Here is an 18,280-nt window from a genome sequence, read left to right on the forward strand (position 1 = left end):
GTTTAATTCAAAACAAAACATCTTAATTTGTTCAATAAAGCTGTCTGAGAAATGTAACGGAGCAAAAAGTACAATATTTCTCTCTGAGACACAGTGGAGTCGAAGTATTACGTAGCAAGAAAAGAAAAGAATCAAGTGAAGTATAAGTAGCTCAAATGTGTACTTAATTAGATGTACTTCATAAAACAAGATGTTCAAATTTGCAATTTCACAAAAGTATGTCTGTTTCCATTCAACAAGCTCCAAACGTTTAGAAAGAGATTTATGAACTCTGCTACTGATGAGATAAAGACACAACAAACACACAGTATTCGTCTCCATACCTCCTGATTGCATTTATTTTACAGCCAAACAGTCTTTCAGTTCAACACAAACACACAAACAGTCAAGTAAAGCTTTATATCTGTACAAGTTCAGGTTCAGTAACAGTAAACTTTCTTATAAAGGACCAGAGAGTTACTTGTAGCGAGGAACAGAAAATCTGGTTAGTGCTACTGCTGTTTCTTCGTTCAAGTTTTCCCATATGCCAAATTTGAAAACACAAATAGTCGCTCCATATTTTAAGTGCATCATCACATGTAGCAGTCACATAAAACCACTGACTAAAATGTGTCCAGAAAGTAAACTATTAAATAATATAAAAGTAGTGCATCCATCTTTCAGCAGAGAAGAATTGTTCTCTCAAAACTTTCAACTTTTTATTTAATTGCTAGAATTTTCCGTCTCTTTGCTCAGTCAGGTAGGTAAACTATTTGGAGTGTAGCTGGATGGAAACGTGAATATTGGGATGTTCTGGTCTGTAGTTTCCTGTGGGTCACTTTGCTTAATATTAAATATTTAAATTTAGGCTTTTAACGGCTGATCAACAGTCATCTCAATATTCGGAAATCATCATTTGATAAATTCCTACTGTTGTTGCAGCAGTATACCAGTTTCACATTATACCTGCGGTTCCACACATTTTCATGGACAAAATTCCCATAGTTTTCCATGACTTTCCAAGAACCCAAAATGAAGATTGTTTTTGTTCTTGTCCCACTTGCCCGCCGTTTACATACCAGATTCAAACTCTATTCAAACATCATTTCAGCTAGCTGGCATACAGGAAGGAAGAGACGAACCCACGGAGAAACTAATGAAATGTACTTGATGGTAAACAAAACTCTGTCACACACTGATTCATGTTAGAGCTATGTTATGTACATAGCTGAAGAAAATTAATATGCTGTTATGTTACATTATGCAGAGTGTTATCCACATAAGATTACAGTAGCGACTACATTATACTTTTTACTTTACCAAGACTTTCAATGACTTAGACTAATTCCACAACTTTTCAGGTCTGGAAATTGTGATTGTAACATGTCCTTTCAAACTAGTGGGGGGAGAAGTATTCAGATCTTTTACTTAAAAGTAGCAGTACGGCCATGTCGAAAACCTGTAACATGTAACTGTCCTGTATTTTACTGGAGTACAAAAGCACCAAAATATACCTAAAGTACTAAAAGTAAAAGTACTCATTATGCAGAATGGCTCATTTCAGAATAATACATCTTATTGGATTATAATTACTGATGCATTCATGTGTTCATCACTTTAATGTTGCAGCTGCAGCTCATTTGAATGACTGTATTGCTTCTTCTACTCTCAAATAATAAATCAGAATAGATTTGTTAATAAATTCATATTAATAATCTGAATCTGCAAAGTCACTAACTGTATCTAGTAAATACAGATGTGTACAAATATTTCCCTCTGAAGCGTTAACAGAAAATGTAATAATTACCTAAAAATTGTACTTAAGTACAGTACAGTAGAGTAAATGTATTTTGCTCATCTTGCCCTGTAGTGCATTTCCAGCACGCTGACACAAAACATACTGAATTCTTTCCTGCAGTCTCTTAAAAACATCTTAAAACTAAAGCAAAAGAGGTCTGAAAAGTCAAAGACTCAAATGATGATTGATTGCTTTATGATCGACATTAAAATATCCACAATTGTTTTTTTTGTTTTTGTTTTTTTAAAGCTGCCGATGGTTTCTTGGAAGGAAAATAGTGATTCAGACAATTTTCTTCAAGCAGAGTCCAAATTCTTCTGAACATTTAAAGCTGGAAAAACAGCTAAAAATGCTACCAAAAAGTGGAGGAATTTAAAACAGACAAGCCATTCTAGGGGGAAAAAAAGAGGAAACCTAAGTTTTGTGCGTATATTGCGCAGCCCTGCAGTATTTAAAACTTGTTAAAGCACACACAGCGCCCTCTGAAGAATCTTCTCACACCACAAACATCTGGCAGCAGCTCGCCACAGCTTGATGATGATGATACAACGCCAACAGATGTACGGCAGAACAAACACACAGACAAAGAATATATCTTAAATATCTCTATATAAAACTATAAATAAATAACACTGACAGGTTTCAGGTCAGAGCTGAGTCCTATTAAGGTGCGGAATGATCTACAATCGAGGAAGGAGGTGCTGAGCGTTAAAAGTCAGGATGTGGGTGCAGCTGGAGGGACACTAGGTGGAAGGTCAGCGTGCGTATATTTGGAGTGTATGTGTGTGAGTCTAGCTGACAGACTTGAGTTTGACCCAGGGGTTTGTCCCGCGGACCTCCAGCGCAGAGTCGTTGCTGAAGATGTGGTTGCACAGCTCCTCCAGTGGCGGCTCTGGATCTGATGTAGCAAACTGAGCCGCCTCCTCCACCTCCTTACGGATTGCAATGTCAATTTCCTGACAGGACACAGAGAGGAGTCACATTAATTCCAACGGCTCCACAATACAGTGGGGTTTTATTTTTTTTTTAAATCAAAAAGTAGATTGAGGTGACCAGCTACACCTTAAAACAGTAAAATGTAAATAGATGTGCCACTTGTCAGTTTCTGTTTTAAGAGAATCTAAAGATCTAAGACTCCACATTTTTGTTCAGCTAAGTCAGGGTTACCTTACTTAAACTCTAAAAGAACACATAAAGCCAAACAAAGAAACAATATGGGGTCAGATACGTGTGTAGACAAATGTGTAGGTGCTTCTGTAGTTCAGCGTTTCCATTGAGGTCAGATTAATTCAAGAACACGTCTATTTCTCATCAACCTCCACTCACATTTTCTTAAGAAATTCTGACAAAGCTTTTACACCAGAAGTGACGAAGTGCGCAGTTTCCACAAGTGTAAGCGAAAAGTGCCAAAGTGCAATACTTCATTTGAACTTATTACTCATAATAACATCCGTTTGCACACCTTACAGCAATTTGCACATTGTGCACGTTTAAAGGGAATGTTTTATACTTGTGACTCTTATGCTAATACTTGTGTTTTTTAAGTTTGTTTCTTTGCACTTTCCTTTGTTCAGTGTCGATTCGTTCATGTACTGCTGCTGTGACATGAATTTCATCCAAGGGATAAATAAAGGAACTGAGTAAATATGCAGGTATGTAAATAAGTAAGTATGTAGTTGATTGTGTAAGTGCATAAGTATGTATGTAAGTAATACAGACTGTCAGTAAGTATCTATCCATCTAAAGATGAATGGCATTGAAGAGACATGATGCATGTGTATGCATATCTGCCATATTTCATATAGGTTCACTTAACACGTGACAATACAAAGGTTAAGCTTGTTGTTGATGTGTGGGGTAAATAAATTTGTTACATACTTTGTTTTTCCTTGTCATTAAGATTGTGGTTCTTTGTCTTGTTGATGTAGGAGGTGTATTTTATATACCGAGTCATCTAAAGAAAAGAAAGCTGTGAAAGCTCAGCGACTGATGCTGGTGTCTTCTAAAACAGACTGTAGAAAGTTTTGTGTGCGCTTACCTTGAACTCCTCTACAGATGCCATGTTGTTGCTGAGCATGCGCTCTTTCAGCATGGTGATGGGGTCACTCTTACTGCGGACTTCCTGAATCTCATCACGAGTGCGGTAGCTGCAGGGAGTCACATCACAAAGTCAAACTTCCCTGCTGGGTCATTAACAGGAAGACACCACTCACATAATGTACACATTTTTTTAATATTGAACTGATGAGACCTCAAACATCATTTTTGAAACATCAAAAAGGATTTTCCAGTGGGAGCGAGCGTCTCTCTCTCTCTCTCTCTCTTTCTTTCTTTCCATGATTCATATTTAATCAACGTTTTCACATTTTTGACACAGTACAGACAAGAATGTAAACAACAAATGTAAACAGCTCTTTACAAAAGGTGCATATGATATTTACATATACTTTCTTTTCCTTTTTTGTGCTTTTCCCACCGACGGTAACACAAAAACAGTATGTTAAAACATCTAAGCATATATATTGTGGGCCCACAGGTCTTTACTAATAAATGTATCCCAGAATTTCCAAGGACTTATTGTGTTACCAACACAAGCAGGGGTTAATCCATGTTACCTGAAATTAAATATACAAAATCTCACTAATTTTTCAAGATATTTTTCCCATATATCAGCACCTACTGTCTTCCTGACCTCGTCCAGGTTCTTGCCAGCTCCCTTGGCCCACTAGCACCCTATATAGGTTCCCAGGCCAGAAACCTAGGTGTGATTATTGATGGGGCGTTTAAATTGGACAAGCAGGTCAGCTCTGTGGTGAAGGCTAGCTTTTTTCCGCTTCGGCTCCTAGCCAAAGCCAAACCTTATCTAAGAAGGGCTGATCTAGAAAAGGTTATCCATGCGTTCATTTCATCGTGCTTAGATTATTGTAATTCCCTGTACGTCGGCATCGGCCAATCAGAGCTTAACCGTCTACAGCTTGTGCAGAATGCAGCAGCTCGTCTCCTTACCGGGACAAAGAAATATGAGCACGTAACACCAGTGCTCTCTTCGCTTCACTGGCTCTTAAAATCTAGAGGAGATCGAGCCTTTGCAGTGGCGGCTCCCACGCTGTGGAACGCTTTGCGTCTGTCTGTGCGGTCTGCGACTAGCCTCTCTATTATTAAAACACGTCTTAAAACCCACCTGTTTACCCTGGCTTTTGGCTGAGTTGAGTCACCTGTTGTTGTGTCTTGTTTTGTTTTGTTTTCTTCTACCTCTCTGCTTTGTACTGTTTCTGCTTGTATTGTTTATTGGTGCTGATGATTTCATCTTGTAAAGCACTTTGGTTGGCCTTAGGCTTTTAAATGTGCTATATAAATAAACTTGACATTGACATTCCATCCTCAGTAAAACCTGTCTACGCACCACGATGCTGTTGAAATCTAATCAGATGCACTACAGAGGGCAAGGATCATTTTATGTTATAAAATCAAGAACCAAGTGTGGTGGCTTTATGAGACAATACCTTTCTCTACTTGTTCACTCAGGAGAGACAAGGAAAATGACAGCGAAGGGAATCATTTTCTCGTCTCTACACTTGAAGAGACTGAAATTAAAGTGAGGAAACAAAAGAGAGACAGAGAAGAATTATGACTGGATTAAGTCATTTACGAGAAAGATAAGGTTACTCACCTGACACCTGGGTCACTCATGCTGTGTCCATGGTAACGGTAAGTCTGCAGCTCCATTACAATCGGACCCTGAAACACACAAGTCATTTGATTTACATTTCAATCTTTTGCTTCACACTCTTATCCAGTGCAGCTTTATGTACTCAGCTCAGCTCACCTTTCCAGATCTGCAGTGATCTGCAGCAAACTTGGTGGCCTCTCTGACACACAGGACATCCATCCCATCCACCTAAGAGACAGGAAAACAAGGACAAACCGGTCAAAACAAGCAGAAACATTAACACTGTCAGCCTTTTAGCTGAGAAAACTCTTCTCCTTCTTAAGGCCCAGACACAACAAACCAACTTCAGAGAATATGAGGCGACAAAGGCCCCCTGCTGCGTTGCCTGATGTCACTGTGTCTCAGCGACAAAAGTTGCACATGAACACACTGCAAAGACTACAGCCGTCAGTCAACATGCCCGTACATTCTGCGTCAGACAAAATAACTCTCTACACCAGCAGAAGTTGGTAATCTGTAAACGTCATTCAAAAAAGAGAAACCAGAGGACCATCTCAATGCTAGTTAGCCAGTTAGCACATTAACAACACAATCCAGAGTTGAAAGAACAGAGCATATTGTGCACCAGTGAACATTGACACAAACCCATCAGGAAGCATTTCTGCTAAATGCTCAATGGCTAAAGAAAAATAATCTTACCTTACGTGACAAGTTTGTTTTAGTCTTACTCCCTCTTGATTTTAGCTCTCTGTTTATTTTCCTCACTTCCACTTCTCTTCTCATGCAGTGAGTTGAACTGCCAATCATAGTATTCCTTTTGCCGACGGGCTCTGACATTGATTCATCATGTAGAATTAGTCCAAAAAGAAAAAAAAAAAAGCCAACGGGGGCCGACGAGGGCCAACGGTGCGGGACACACTGCACTGACGGCCCAACTTTGACTTACGGCTGACTGTTTGCTTGGTGTGCCAGAGCCTTAAACCCTTAAAAAACCCTCTTGGATCAGCTGATCACAAAGCTGAAAACAGGGCTGTTTTTCTGACTTTTTAAGAGATACATGGTTCTCACAGGACAGCCACACTACAAACATATGATGACTTTATAGAATACGATGCATTACTGTAGATTAAACTACCCAACAGTTTATAAAGGAGTTAAAATGAGCTCAACCTTAAACATCTACAGCAGGAAATGACACATACACACATGTATGAATGCAGCAGTAACATCAATCCAGAAACATCAGCTAGTTCAGTAAAATGTCCCATTTTGTCAGTGTTTTCTTATTCCATCAATATTGATATTATTCATACTTCAAGTAAGTAAGGATTTAAATGCAGGACTTTAACTTGTAGTGGAGTACTTTTCCAGTGTTGAATTAGTACTTTTACATAGTTAAAGCATCTAAATACTTCTTCTGCTAATGTTTTTTTGTGTGCAGTATCATACATGAGCATCAGACAGCTGTATGAATGCTCACACCTGCAACTGCCAGGACAGACTGTCAGTCTCCTCCTGTTATAGTCTAGGTCCATACAGGCCAGCTGCAGCGTACGGCCAACAGACACGCTGCAACTACCGCCCAAGACCTCCATGTTAAACTCTGCTGCTGTTTTATGTCTCTGCTGTGTTTGTGTCGTACTCTGATTCCTGGTATGAAGTCTCCCCTCTTGTAGTAGTCAGTGCTGGCTGACGCTCTCTCCACTGACGTCCCCATGCCGTACTTGTTGTTCTCACAGATGAAGATACACGGCAGCTTCCACAGGGCGGCCATATTGAACGACTCAAACAGCTGACCCTGGTTGGATCAGAGAGGACAGACAGGGAAGGGCTTGGGTTGAGCAAATGTATTCATATTAATCAATTGTGGGATTTTTGAGAACTCGGCAGGATATTTACCTGATTGGCTGCCCCGTCTCCGTAGAGCGTGACACACAACTGATCGTTGCCTTGGTACTGGCAGGCCAGAGCAATGCCAGCTCCTAAAGGAACCTGGACAATTCACAGCTGAGTCAATAACAAGTACTGACTATAAATCTTTTAATGGTGTCTTACACATTTGTTTTGTTTTTGGGTGAACTACTCCTTGCTTTATCAAGTGGCATTTAAGGGACAGTTCCCCCCTAAATCAGAAATGCATATTTTCCCTCTTATCTGTAGTCCCATTGTACTGGAGAGAAGGCAGACATCTGTACGGCCAATATCTCAAACACTTAGCAACTCACACCAAAACTATCTAGACTGAAAAGGTAGCACTACAGCTAAGAGGAAAAATATGTTGATTATGGGGTGAACTGTCCCTTTAAGGAGAGCTGCGTGCCTGAAAAAATTAAAGCATATCAGTGCAAACAGACTTTGACAGAGTACGAACATAAAATGGCAAAAAGGTTATAAAATGTCAGATAAACTAAGTCTTAAGTGTCTTGTATTCATTCATGGGAAATCCAAACACAACTACTATTGCTACACAAGTTTTTGCAACGTTTTATTACTAGTCAAAGTATTTGCTCTGATATGCTTAAATTTTTCGGGCGCTCTTATATTGTTTTTAGGTGAACTGTTGCTTTAAAAACAGGCTTTATCATGCCTTAAATCTGGGGACCAGCTTATTTATAGTTGATAGTAAACCACAATTAGACGTGTTGAATGTTGTTTTGGTGCAGCTGTGCTGTGTGTTACCTGTGCTCCCACTATGCCGTTCCCTCCGTAGAAATGTGGAGCGTACATGTGCATCGACCCTCCTTTTCCTTTGGCCACTCCGCCTCTACGACCTGAGGAAGAAATGAAGATGGGGAGTGATAGCACTGCAGGTGTGTAAAAAGTTAAATTCATCCACGCATTTTTTGATTTTTTAATGTTTTGTCTCACCGGTGAGCTCGGCCAGGATTTCTTTGATGGAGACACCCCGGGTATATGTGTAGCCGTGGGCGCGGTAGGCGGTGATCAGGTGATCAGAGGGGTTGATGGCCGTCTCAATGCCAACTGCACATGCTTCCTGTAGAAGACAAGGAGATAAACAATAGAACTGTTAGTGGAGCATTTTATTATTCTCACAAAACAAAACTGCAGATTTCAGTGCACCTTTATAAATGTGGTAAATAAATGACATTCTTTTCCCATTTTAACTTTTATATTTCTTGTCTGTCTCCTTTCTCATGTTTGAACAAGTAATTCACACTTTTTTTTCCTTTTATTTTTATGTGTGTTTCAACTTTTTCTGTCTTGTTATAAAAGCTATGAGTGAATTTGTGTGGTATTTTCACTGTCCGTAAATTTTACTACAGTTAAATCAAAATACACTGATGCGAAATATTTTGCTTTTTAAAACTTTTGCAAAAATTTGTTTTATCAAACGATGCCGAATTTACAGTGCAATTACAAATTGATAAGGCAAACTAAGGCTTCATTTTGTGTGTCTTGATTTTCGCTTTAGCCTTCTTATTTTTATTTTTTTATCTTGGTGATATTTTATCACATTGTAGTTTGATTTGCCGATTTTAAATATGTTCAGCTTTATTTAGAACTTTGTAACAGCATTTTGAAAGGTGCTATATAAATTTAAGTTTATTATTATTGTTATTAAATAGTAAGATGCATAAAAATGTATCTTGGATTTGTAAAGAAGGAAATTTAACATAATGACACGTCAACTTGAATACATATTATTGATAGTAAAAAATGTTTAATATTTATGGTTTTGTGCAATGTGTTAAAAAGTAAGTACCCATGTGATTCTCACGTTTAGAAAATCTTTAGTAAAATCAAATGTGAGTGAGGAAACTTTCTTATCCGGACTGTTCTGTGTGTTCTCACCTGTCCATCATACAGGTGACAGAAGCCTCTGATGATCTTCTGTTTGTAGAGCTGATCAGCTTTGAGCTCCATGCGCCTCACAGTCTGCATGATGCGATAATACTGCAGGCCCTGCTCCCGCGTCATCTCCGCCTTTAACGGGGGACCCTCCTCCAGACGGTGCACGTCGCATTTCTACTGGCCAGGACAGTTAAGAGGGGAAAAAAAAAACTTTTTCAATAGTTTATAAAATGGCTACTGACATACTGTATCTTCCAACATTAAACAGGTGATGTAGCACAGCCAACTTTGCAGTATTTTTGTTGAGGTTTTCTTTTTTTTCCTTTTTTTTTTTTTTTTACATTGATTTTAGTTTCGACCCACCTTGATGTCAAAGGTAGCCTGAGACGTGAAGTCAGCGAAGGAGCGGGAAACTACGACTCTGGCACCCTGGTGACCAATAACACACACAAACATTAGTCAATGAAACACACACATTTCACACAATCACTGACACACAAAGAACCACAAAGAAAGTCTTCCACACAGACAGTGTGGAGGCTGCCCTCCTCTTCACAGAAGCTCGAAGGTTAAGTGGAGCTAAGAGGTGTTGGGGGTCAGGTTTTAGGGTCTCACCTTGGACTGGACTACTACAGCTGACTGGGATGTGGGGAGGTCAGTAACAGGGTGGGAGGATAACACCAGCGGAAACTTACAAAAATTGTCTACCAACAACTGGTTTGTTCTGGGAAAACACAAACAGTAAGTCCTCAGTTTGGCAGCCACTTCAAGAGGCAATGTGTCACTGCTGTAAAATAAAATGATTAGAACAGAAAATACAGGTATACGCACTCTCACAATGGACTCATATACGTTTAAACATTTTTAAACTATCTGATATATAATTGCACTAACATTTTACAGTATAATTTGCATATTATCTTGCTCTATGTCCACTTCACACATGTATATAGGAAATGTAAAAATTCTCCAACGTTTTCTTTAAGTTATTGTTGATATGTATTACATTGTTTCTTGCTCATTATTTGCTAAGTATTGTATATATATATATATATTTTTTTTTTTTAGCTTTTTTTCCCCTATAAACTATTGATTAATAAAGTGCTTTATGTAAGTGAAAACCCTGATCTCAGGAAATATTTGCAGCACCGGGCAATATCGCCTCCATTAGGCTGAAAAAACACAAAGCATCTGTTAAGTGCAGCTCACTGCAATAATTACATTTTACTGGGGCGGGGAGGTGAATGTGTGTGTCTCAGGCAGAGAGACATTCTTTGTTACACAAGTGAACATTGCCACAGGAGTCATAGGACTCGGTTTACTGATTGGCTGCCGGTATTCTTTGGCCACAATTTGCTTCTAAAAGTAAAACTATCCCCAATTTTATGTTTGGCCACACTTTGCTGCAGAATCAAATGGGCGCAGCTTAAAGCAGCTATTGAATAACACAGGTTGCACTTCAATGCTGATCAGTGTGTTTCCAGTGTTACTGTTACAAAACTCTGATGTCAAACTTTCTCAGCAAATTTTAAAAGGAGAACTATGCCCATTTTCAAAATTCATGTGTTATTCCTAAGAACAAAAAAACAAACATTCTGTGGTTCCACAAAATCCTGCTTGTTTGTGTTTGCACTTTAAGCAAACACAAACAAGTCTTGGTAAATTAATCTGCGATAATTTACCTAAAAATGAATTGCCAACTATTCTGATAATATAATAATTTCAGTTTAGTTTCATTAATTTTTCTGAGCAAAACAACAATAAAAAAAGCCAAATATTTGCTGGTTTTATGCTTCTAAAATGTGAGAATTTGATGCTTTTCTTTGTCGTACATTAAAATAAACTGAATAGCTTCAGATTTTTGGACTGCTGATCAGATAAAACATATAATTTTGGCTGTGGGAAATTACACAGACATTTCACTGAAAAACGATTAATTGATTAAGCGAAAAAATTCAGGCAGGTTAATCGATAATGAGGATAATCATTAGCTGCAGGCCTAAACAAGTCTTAAAAGTGTTGTAGCTCCATGGTAATGCAGCAAATTCTATGTGCTGACAAAGGCTGTGTGATATGGATGAAGCTCAGGCAAAAGCCAGTAAGCAGACCCTTAGCATGGACGTGAAATCTGGGTTTTTGTGTGAATCACTACATAAAAGTGGAATGTAATTCATCAGAAAATTATTTGACATAAATTCTGATTATTAATCGAGCCATTAATTGAGCAAAAACGCCTAACGTTCTCTGATTACAGCTGTGAGGTTTTTTTCCTTTTCTCTACTTTATACATTTGTAAATGTGATACTCTCTGCTTTTTGGATCAGACAAAAAATAATCTGAAAATTTAGCCTTAGCTCACAGGAGTTGTGATGAATTACTGACCATAGACTCAACAATTCACAGATGAATTGAAAAAAAAAAAAAGACATTGATAGATCAGGAAATGAGTAGTTGTTAGTTGCAGCCCTGGTTTTACAGTAAATCCAAAATGATAAATGTTGGAGCTTGAAAGACAACACATACATGTGTTTTTAAAAAATGACATTCCTTATTTGACATCTTCAGTTAGTGATTTTCCATATAGAAAAACAAAAAATGAGACAAACCCAGGAGCGAGAAATGAATGGTACATCCAATAATTGTTTGACAACTCTAAGAGGTTATATTCCCTTAAAATCTGAATTTTAAAACCAGCCAGAGTGGCTTGCAGACACATAAAGTAAAGTTTCCCACCCCTGTTAGTGATCAGGCAGACATGGAGGATGCTAATCATGTTCTTACTGGTCTGTCTAGCTGGTCGGTCTGGGCGCTAACTAACTGTGTAGCAGACGCCCTAGTATTGTCTGGTGGTGGTTTAGGTGGTTGCCGCTGGGTCTGTGCCAAGGCGAGCGCCGCCGGCGAGGTTAGATTGACGTACTCTGACAGGTCAATCAGCAACTGGAGAACACAGGAGCCAACCGATCAGACCAGAGCACAGCAAAGCCAGAGCAGCTCTACAGAAGCTACAGGTGAAAACAGCAGCAGCAGCAGCTACATGGAGAATGGACACACACACACACACACACACGATGACAGCTAGAGGCTAAAATAAGCAGAAACACACGTGGAGTCTGGCACAAGCCCAACAGTGTCTACACTTAACCTGATATTTTTTAATTGGCACAACATTTTAAATATATTTAATGTTTATATATTGAGGTATATTTCCCCTAAACATTTCTCTGGTTGTTTTACACCATTGTGAGAATGTTGCAAATCAGTGGGCAGAACTACTTTACTTTATTTTCTACATAAATGTGATGAAATGCATTGAATTTTCAGGTAATTCATTCTGGTCATTTTATCCAACAACAGCTCACTCAATGAATAGAATATAGATGTATCACAAATTAAGTTTTAAATATATTGTGTTAGAAGTTTTATCCACATCATCCAACCCTACAATTAATTGGTCTGATGTTATTTTCCACCATGATTCATATTGAAACAATGACTTGATTAATAAATAATAATAATAATAATATAAAGTAGCGGATCAACAATTTAATAATCACTGCTTAGATTCAAAGTATTGTAAATACATTTATGTTAACACCTGGGGAAATGGTGGTTGTTGGGGACCTAAATAAATACAAATAAACATTAATTATTTAGCAAAAATGACAAATATTGTGCTTTTGAAGCTGCTCCAAATATGAGGGATTGTCCTTCTCTTCTGATTTCTATAATTGTAAACTGAATATCTCTAGGTTGTGGACAATTTCAAGCTAACACCATGGGCTCTGATAATTTGTGATATACATATTTCATTAAAAAAAAACCATATCATTAACAATTAATCTATAAAATAACTACTATATGAATCATTCATGATAATAATCATTACTTGGAGCAATAACTGAGATGATACAAAACTGAATTGTGAATTATTGTTTTAAATTCAGCATTAAAAATAGATCAAACCTGAGCTACTTATAAAGCCATCACATTTAGTTGACTGACAGAACTTTAATTGGAAACCCTTTAAAAAGGTCCAGTATGTGAGATTTAGGGGGATTTAGTGGCATCTAGCGGAGAGGATTGCAGATTTCAACCATCTAAAACTTCTCCCGGTTTGAATTCCTTTAGTGTTGATTGTTAGGGAGGTTTTTACTGTGAGCTAAATTATCCACAGAGGTCTCTCTCTCCCCAAAACAAACAAACCAGGAGATAAAAACTGAATAACGCAGTTTCACATTACAAATCAGTGTTTTGCTCATTGTACATGGGTTTCTAACTACAGTGGCAGACGCAAAAACACAAATGTCCTTATCTAGAGCCAGTGTTTTGTTTGTCCACTCTGGGCTACTGTAGAGACATGGGCTCCGAGAACTTGTTATGAGCTTGTTTTTAAATTTTTGTCCTAGATTAAAACAGCATTAATAATTATCATTAGTTTTTCAACACTTTTCAAAATGAAAAGTCCTTTTTCCTGTCTAAGCTCTAAGGAGGACCCAGTGTGGGTCGAACCCAGTCAGTGTTCTCCTTTTGTAACTTTTAACTTCTTTATGCTCTAAATGAATAGGCATTTTAACTACATATCTTTGGCTCAATGTTAGTGCTTCTGAAGTAAACCTAGTGGCTTCTCTTTTTTCCTTTGGTTGACCCATGTGACTCAACTGGAGTTTACCACGTTGCAACATGGCTTACATATTTTTCCTCCCAAAAAGGCAGTCAGACAGACTTCCTGGAATTTTCTTTTGCAATTTAAATAAAATCAACTTTACAAAAGTCTAAAATAACTAGAAAGTACAAATTTGTTGTTGTATTTTACTCAAATTTTCAAGAAACTGAGTTATAAAAGACCCAATACGAATTCTCAGACCTTTCATTTCATATTTGTCGCATTTTGAGACATTCATTAATAAATTTACTTCTTTCTTTTTTTTTTTTCTTCTTTTTTTTACTTTTTAACTAAATTCTTGGTTTTTGTCTAGACAAAGTGGTCTGTTTTGCTTACTGGTAACAATGACTTTAAACTGGTTATTGAGAAGGCTTGTTTCCTGTCCTGAGGAGTAAATGTTGTGCCAATGTCAAATATCTCTGGGGCGGCTTTTCTCCCAGATAACAGCCTTTAACTGTGCTACCACAGAGTAGATGACTGTACTATTAATAACAGCATTGTATAAAGAAAAGAAAAAACACAGGACTGATGTTTGGAAATGACACTTTAAATTAAAGCCAAAGAATTAAAGGAGGACAATTAAAAACAGTAAAACTGGGTCAGAGGGACAATAATGTAAGATCTGTTGCGATTTATTTTCCTTGCTTTGAAGCACTTTAAAAAGGAGCTCCCTGGGAAACATCACTACAAAAGGTGAGGCAGCGTAGGACCAGGCCTACAGACAGACATCAGCTGTGCAACAAGCTGCTTACCTCAGACACTGTTTGGGCTCCCTAGGGTTCAGGCGAGGAGGTGGGGGAAAGGGGGGAGAGGAGGGAGAGAAGCAAGAAATAAATAGGGATTGCTGTGTGTGAGTGAGTGAGTGAGTGAGTGAAGAGGGAGTAGAAGCCAGAGGGAAAGATCGAAAGCAAGATGTCTGCTTTTTCAATGCACAGCCGACAAACAATAGAGTTCCTACAGCCACATATTTGATTGTTTTTAGGATGTACATTTGCAAAAAAACTAAATAACAAAAGTAACTTGATTTAGTTCATATTTGCACAATGTCTGGAGTTATAAAAAAATATTACTGCTGATGTATGCCAAATTAATTCCAAAGGACTGTAGGATCCCTGCTGCTGCTGCTGCTGAAACACCACAACACAGACACAACATGCTGTTGTCAATGCTATGGCTTATGCTACTGAATAAGCACAGTCACTACTGATGCACTGATGTGTATTAACTGAAACAAATATCTTCTGTTTACACATGTCAGTCAACTGACAAGGTATTATGATATAATTATTACTTTGACATGGATCATTCTGCAAAGTATTTTTTACTTTTGATACTTGGTCCAGTGTGTAAGATTTAGTGGCATCCAGTGGTGACGTTGTGGAACTGAAACTTCTCCCGTGTGCCAAGCGTGTAGGAGGATTATAGAGGCTGACGCAAAAACACTAATGGTCCTATCTAGAGCCAGCGTTTAATTTGTTCCTGGCCCCCAGGAAGCGCACCGAGTTGTGAACCCATTTTTTTTTTTTTTTTTTTTTTTTTTTTACAGTGGAATTACTACTTTCAAGCCTGTCACGTGATGCCATGGGGCCCAAAACGACTTGCACATAGTGACAGACGTCTCTTGCACAAAGTGGATACATTTTTTGATTGTCAAAACCCCTGCGAAATGACTCGTTTCACTATCAGGATTTGAGCCATTTTGTCCGATAACATCTCCAAAGTGTCAAAGAGCCGCACGATAAAATCATTTTCCCCCTCATTCAAGTAAGCAGAGCGCTAAAACTGAAGGATCCAGCTTGCTCAGCAGAAATCTCAGGTGCACATATTTTATGGGCTCAATAATGTGGAAGCAGCACCGATCATCTAGGTAATTCTTTGTGCGCCACGTCACAACTTTCATAGGTATCAACAGAGTCCTGCCTCCAATGTTGTATCCAGGTCTCTTTTACCCTTTTTCCCCCCACACTCGTGTGCTGGCTTGGCTTGGTTGGGATTGATTCAAGTGGATCTCCTGCACAGACACATGTGAGTTGAGTCTCGCAACACGCATGCTTGTTTTGGGGGAGAAAGGGAGTTGTTGTTGGGGGTTGGCTGTGATATGCGAGCCATCACCACTACCTTATTCGAGGCGGTCAGGCTAGCTTTTTGCCCAACTCCAGAGATGGTCCATCTCTGGCATGGCTAGCTTGTCTTAACTGATAATGGAAGGACAAATCAGCACCACACTCCACATGGCCAAAGGTGGTAATGGAAAAAGGGGTATTTATACATCCATGATTTGTCCATTTGGGTTAACTGTAAAAACAACATGGCGGTCTCTGTGGAAGAGAACTCACTCCATATGTAGATAGAAACAATTAATTTGAAGGTAACAGAAACAAAACTATTCTTATTTTCAGGTGATTATGGACTTAAGAAAACATACATTAGTTATTAATATTAGCCTATATATATATATATATATATCTTTCTGCCAACAGATGCCCCTGAATCCTAAATACTGGACCTTTAATTACATTTTGATGCTAATACTTTTTTACTTCTACCTATGAAAGATTTGAATTGCAGGGCAATTACTTGTAACAGTGTATTTTTGCACTGTGGTTTTACTACTTTTACTCAAGTAAAATGTCTGAGTACTTCATTCACCACTGCTAACAAGCAACAAAATACACAGGTTGCATTTTAAACCGATATTGCTCAGTACTGATCCCCATCAGTGCATCTCATCAGTGAAAGCTGCTCGAGGAAGACAAACCACCACAACGACAGACAAACACAAATTAAAGATTAGTTATAGAAACAGAAAAGTCAAAGATATAACGTTAGACACAGCAGCGTCTGTAGCTCCTCAGTTTACCCGTGCCGTTTTTAAAAATCACCATTTAAGTCAGACAACGATAAGCAAGCACACATTATACAAATTATATATGTGACCACAGCATGCAAGCTGCAAAGCAAGAGTCAAACTAGCCGCTGTGGCTAAAATGCTACCTCCTCACAAGGTCACAAACATAACCAGGCTAACGTTAGCTAACTGTTAGCATCAGCCCAGAAACGGTCCGCAGCTCGACGTCAGCCCCCAAAACCACTCACCGCATTCCTGCCAGTGATCCTGCAAAGTGCGTTAGAGATAATGGTTAACATATTTTTCATGCTACTGAACGACGACCGGCTCTGAAGGGATTAAAACAGCGGATGTTAATCACTGCCCTGCTGATTCCGTGTTAGTGTCCGTAGGAGAAATTACTCCGGGTGAATACTGGCTGCATTGAACATTCGTTCCCTGGATGTTTTATATACAGCTGCCCGGAAATGGAATTTAAAATTCAATGTAATACAGAAATGCAAACCGTTTTTTTTTTTTATTTTAAGCCTGAAAAGATAACAAACAACATAAAGATGTAAATATATACCAATTATTAAATACACAACAATTTTTTAAAGAGTAATGTCGATAAAAAGAAATAACACCTGAAGATTGTTTGACTAATTAAAGAATGTAAATCAAAATAAAGTTTAGTGCCAAGTAGGTTTTAACTTACAAAGAAGTTACCTTGGTGTTTGGTACATAAAGCAAACATTAAGAGGAAATTTAAAAAAAAAAAAAGCAAAGCAAAGCACTGCACAAGTTAAAAACATAAATATAGAATGAGAAAAATACAATAAAAATATGAAAAACATAGTTCTACTTAAAAAATAGTCTAACAAATATTTACAGTATAACTGTTTTATAATGAAATAGCTCAACAGTTCTGCACAGGATGTGCAAAAATATAAAAAGGGACACATTTCCATTGTTACAGGCAGATACGAAATTTAAGTTTTTAAAGCTTTTTTGTTCACAGAAAATTCAAAAGCTCTAAGTTTAACAAAGCAAGGACATTTGTATTCTACTGTATAATTAACACTACAAGGTCAGAAAGATTGCCTTCAGATTTGTAAAACTACAGAAACCAAACAAATACCAAAAAAAGAAACCATCAAAACTGACTTCTTTTTTTTCAGGACTTTATTTACAGATTGACTTGCACGCATCATTTAACATGTTGTTACAGCTTTTTTTGTTTGTTTGTTTGTTTATCTATTATGTTGATACCAGTTGGTGTGGTATGGGGCCATAAAGTGACATAAATAAATAAGTTTAAAAAAATACATTAAAATGAAGTAAAAAAGTATATACATAAATCAATATGAATGTTCAAATGATTATTCAAAATAAAAATTTCTTTGTAAAAAAAAAAAAAAAAAACTATAAATAAATGAAGAATATTATATTTTTACATCACTTTATTTGCACATCATTTAATTCATTACAATACAACTAAGAAAAAGACAAATGGGTAAAACCAAATAA

At 37.7% G+C, this 18,280-nt stretch overlaps 1 protein-coding gene across 9 annotated transcripts; it reads right to left on the minus strand.

Annotated features, from left to right (window-relative positions):
* Positions 1-169: 169 nt before the first annotated feature.
* pdha1b (pyruvate dehydrogenase E1 subunit alpha 1b) lies at positions 170-17,167 on the minus strand. Of its 9 annotated transcripts, none has more exons than XM_050056413.1 (13): positions 17,020-17,167; positions 14,676-14,696; positions 12,042-12,197; positions 9,624-9,689; positions 9,261-9,434; positions 8,316-8,442; positions 8,127-8,218; positions 7,347-7,439; positions 7,090-7,245; positions 5,604-5,675; positions 5,448-5,515; positions 3,816-3,924; positions 197-2,733 (listed from the first exon to the last, which is right to left on the minus strand). In XM_050056413.1, the coding sequence occupies exons 1-13, from the start codon at positions 17,077-17,079 to the stop codon at positions 2,569-2,571; spliced, it is 1,359 nt and encodes a 452-aa protein (XP_049912370.1). In that variant the 5' UTR covers positions 17,080-17,167; the 3' UTR covers positions 197-2,568. The 9 variants fall into 9 exon arrangements, with proteins under 9 accessions (XP_049912369.1, XP_049912370.1, XP_049912372.1 ...); XM_050056415.1 differs by lacking the exon at positions 12,042-12,197 and adding an exon at positions 9,876-9,984 and having other exon boundaries at positions 201-2,733; positions 17,020-17,159; XM_050056420.1 differs by having other exon boundaries at positions 237-2,733; positions 12,042-12,290; positions 17,020-17,132.
* Between the last annotated feature and the right edge of the window lie 1,113 nt (positions 17,168-18,280).

Source organism: Epinephelus moara, chromosome 11, assembly GCF_006386435.1.
Source record: "Epinephelus moara isolate mb chromosome 11, YSFRI_EMoa_1.0, whole genome shotgun sequence".
NCBI classification, from domain to species: Eukaryota; Metazoa; Chordata; class Actinopteri; order Perciformes; family Serranidae; genus Epinephelus; species Epinephelus moara.